Below are 3828 nucleotides of genomic sequence, written 5' to 3' on the forward strand. Positions count from 1 at the left end.
CTTAGTGATTTTTATTTTAAATAATTTGTACTATTTAAGAATTGAAAATATATTTCTAACTGCTAAAGAAAAGCTTACTCAATATTATTCAGCTTCAATGTTATAAGGTTCAACTTTTAAAAACCAGAAATAAGAAAAAGGAATTCATTTAAATAAAATGACTAAAACTCCTATTGAAAAATTATATTTTGTGTAAGGATAACTTTACAAGCATTTAATAAATTAGATGAAATTTCCAAATATTTTTGAAGTGCCTATAAAATATCAGCTTTATGAGAAATCATTGCAGTAGATTAAACAAATCTACGTAAAACATTCACAACTTATATGAGGTGAAGAGGGTTTTAAGAGAGTTTTAGGCTTTAAAATGTCATTAATTGAAACTTTCCTAAGAATTCATCAATATATGTAACATGCTAGAAAAATGCAGATAAACAATACATTAATTAATGTTTGTTGTATATTCATGGCTTAATTTCACATAATAAATGGATACAGTCAGTATCTTGTGAAAAGAGTAAAATTGAAAAATGCAAAACACGCCCGCGCGGTCTGCTCCTCTAGTTCACCTAGGATAATGGCGACAGCCGAAGTACTGAACATCGGGAAGAAACTCTATGAGGGTAAAACAAAAGAAGTCTATGAATTGATAGATAATCCAGGAAAAGTCCTCCTGCAGTCTAAGGACCAGATTACAGCAGGAAATGCAGCCAGAAAGAACCACCTGGAAGGCAAAGCTGCAATCTCCAATAAGATCACCAGCTGCATATTTCAGTTGTTACAGGAAGCTGGTATAAAAACTGCCTTCACCAGGAAAGTTGGGGAGACTGCTTTCATTGCACCTCAGTGTGAAATGATTCCAATTGAATGGGTCTGCCGAAGAATAGCGACTGGCTCTTTTCTCAAGAGGAACCCTGGTGTGAAGGAGGGATATAAGTTTTATCCACCGAAAGTAGAGATGTTCTTCAAGGACGATGCCAATAATGACCCACAGTGGTCTGAGGAGCAACTCATCGCTGCAAAGTTTAGCTTTGCTGGGCTTCTTATAGGGAAGACTGAAGTGGACATCATGAGTCATGCCACACAAGCTATTTTTGAAATTCTGGAGAAATCCTGGCTGCCCCAGAACTGTACGCTGGTTGATATGAAGATTGAATTTGGCGTTGATGTAACCACCAAAGAAATTGTTCTTGCCGATGTCATTGATAATGATTCCTGGAGACTGTGGCCATCAGGAGATCGGAGCCAGCAGAAGGACAAACAGTGTTATCGTGATCTCAAAGAAGTAACTTCAGAAGGACTTCAGATGGTGAAGAAAAACTTTGAGTGGGTTGCAGACCGAGTGGAGTTGCTTCTCAAGTCAGACAGTCAGTGCAGGGTGGTAGTGCTGATGGGTTCAACCTCTGACCTTGCTCACTGTGAAAAAATTAAGAAGGCTTGTGGAAACTTTGGGATTCCGTGTGAACTTAGAGTAACATCCGCGCATAAAGGACCAGATGAAACTTTGAGAATTAAAGCAGAATATGAAGGGGATGGCGTTCCTACTGTATTTGTCGCAGTGGCAGGCAGAAGCAATGGTCTAGGCCCAGTGATGTCTGGTAACACTGCATATCCAGTTATCAGCTGTCCCCCAGTCACACCAGACTGGGGTGCTCAGGATGTGTGGTCATCTCTTCGACTGCCCAGTGGTCTTGGCTGTTCAACTATACTTTCTCCAGAAGGATCAGCCCAGTTTGCTGCTCAGATATTTGGGTTAAACAACCATTTGGTGTGGGCCAAACTTCGAGCGAGCATATTGAACACATGGATATCCTTAAAGCAGGCTGATAAGAAAATCAGAGAATGCAATTTGTAAAAAAAAAAAAAGCAATTTAATTTTTAGGAGAATAGTTACATATTCCTAGTTTTGATTTAAAGAAAAATCAAGCAAAATGATTTCATATAAGAGAAAACCATTCACTTTACTAATTGAACAAATGGTCCACAATGTTCCTGAGTCAGCACATTGTCAGTGCATATTATTAATATTTTCTAGCCTTACATAGTGATAGGTCCCTGTGACCTTAGCACACCAGAGGCTGAGGCCGCAGGATCAAGGCTACCCTGAACTGTGTATTGAGACTCTATGCTTCCCTGGGAAGGAATCTTTATAGTTAGTACATCCCATCCTCTGTGTAGTCACTGTTGGTTAGTATGTCATTATGGAACTGGAGTGATGTGTCTGCAGCTCAAGAACCAGTAGGGCTCTCTTGTAGACAGCCTGAGCTTGGTTTCCAGCATGTATGTAGACGGCCTCACAGTAAATAACCTTTAGTCGGGGACCCTGACCCCATGGCTTCCTTATGCACCCGCTCTCAAATAATATCCCATTCCCCCACCCAACACACAGAATTTTAAAAAATAAAGTTTTTAAAAGAGTAAAAAAAAAAAAAAAAGAAAAATGCAAAACACAATTCAAATGTATCAATAATATACATCTACCCCTGTAAAACAACAAATGGTCATTTGGTATTTACTCTCTAAGACAGCTCAGGTGTTGTGTCACAGTGATGGAAAATGAAAACAGTTGGCCATACCGAAGTGGAAACATGATCGTAGAATTCTTAGAACACACAATCAGTACAATCCTTTATCAGACAGGCTCCTTAAAAGATTGAGATGAAGTTATTTTTTGAGTGTATGTCAGTGTAGATTCATTATGAAAAGTAATGGGTGTCACGATATTTTCATTTAATATATAATACTCAATGATCATCTTCAGCCTATTAGCTTTCCCTATTTCTAGCCATCCTTTTGATAGTCCCTCTATACTTTCACATATAGAAGAGATCAAACTGAGTGAAAACTATTTTTTTGTTAATCATGACACTGATATCCTTATGTATGCAAGCATCTCTGGTTTACTTGTGATACAATACAACTCAAAGTATAGTAAGCTCAATATACCTCAAAAATAGTAAAGAGAATATTCTGTTATCATTTATTGCAGAATTCTGTTTCATTCTACCACCTACCTACTGCTCTCACTATAATGAAAGAATTTAAAACAGAACACTCACCATCTGAGCCTCCCATAAACATCCCTGTAGAAGGAGGCCCTAAGAAGTAGTTATATGGAAGAAATGCCATTAGCTCATCTCTCTCTAGGCCCACAGTTATCATGTCGTCTGGAGAAGGCATTTATGACCTTGACATTTTTACAAAGTGGTACCATCAAATGGAAAAGTGAACTTCTCTAATTCCAGGAGAAAAGTAGAGTACCTACTGCTGAGCTCTGGGTTACCCATGTGTGAGATACTCTCTACAGGACATTACTGAGTATGTGAATTAACTGATCCCAATCCATCCTTGTGACCAAAACAAAAGTAAGAATAATAATATCCAATTTAAAAGAAGTAGAAAAACAGTTTAGATTCCCCAAGGTATCCATCCTGTTTTTAAAGCATTCTTGGTATCCTCCATACTTTCCTGACAGTGCCTTCAGTGTTTCAGCTAGAAACTAAAAACTCTTTTGAGGAAATTGGGAAAATGGCACCTCTTCAAAACACACTAAGTTTAACTGATTTTTCTTACAGAGCACACACAGAAGATAATGTAACTATATTGTCAGAAGAAATTAGGCTGTGGGGCTGTAAATATAGTTCTGTTGACCAAATGTAGGTCTAGAAAATATTGTGTATGTGGAACACCATAAAATAAATCAAACCTTCAAATTATACACACAGCTCACAGAGATGAATTCCAACTCCATGGCAAACACAGGACTCCCAATAAGATCATTAAAAAAAAGAACTGCCCCAAACACACAATCATATATATATAAGAAAC

At 37.7% G+C, this 3828-nt stretch overlaps 1 protein-coding gene across 1 annotated transcript; it reads left to right on the top strand.

Moving 5' to 3' along the window:
* The first annotated feature begins 549 nt into the window (after positions 1-549).
* Positions 550-2418, top strand: LOC114613192 (multifunctional protein ADE2). Its single transcript, XM_028758384.1, has one exon. It carries the CDS (start codon positions 578-580, stop codon positions 1853-1855), a length of 1278 nt encoding a protein of 425 aa, XP_028614217.1. The 5' UTR covers positions 550-577; the 3' UTR covers positions 1856-2418.
* The last annotated feature ends 1410 nt before the right edge of the window (positions 2419-3828 follow it).

The sequence above is a fragment of the Grammomys surdaster genome, unplaced genomic scaffold (assembly GCF_004785775.1).
Source record: "Grammomys surdaster isolate TR1022 unplaced genomic scaffold, NIH_TR_1.0 126197, whole genome shotgun sequence".
NCBI classification, from domain to species: domain Eukaryota; kingdom Metazoa; phylum Chordata; class Mammalia; order Rodentia; family Muridae; genus Grammomys; species Grammomys surdaster.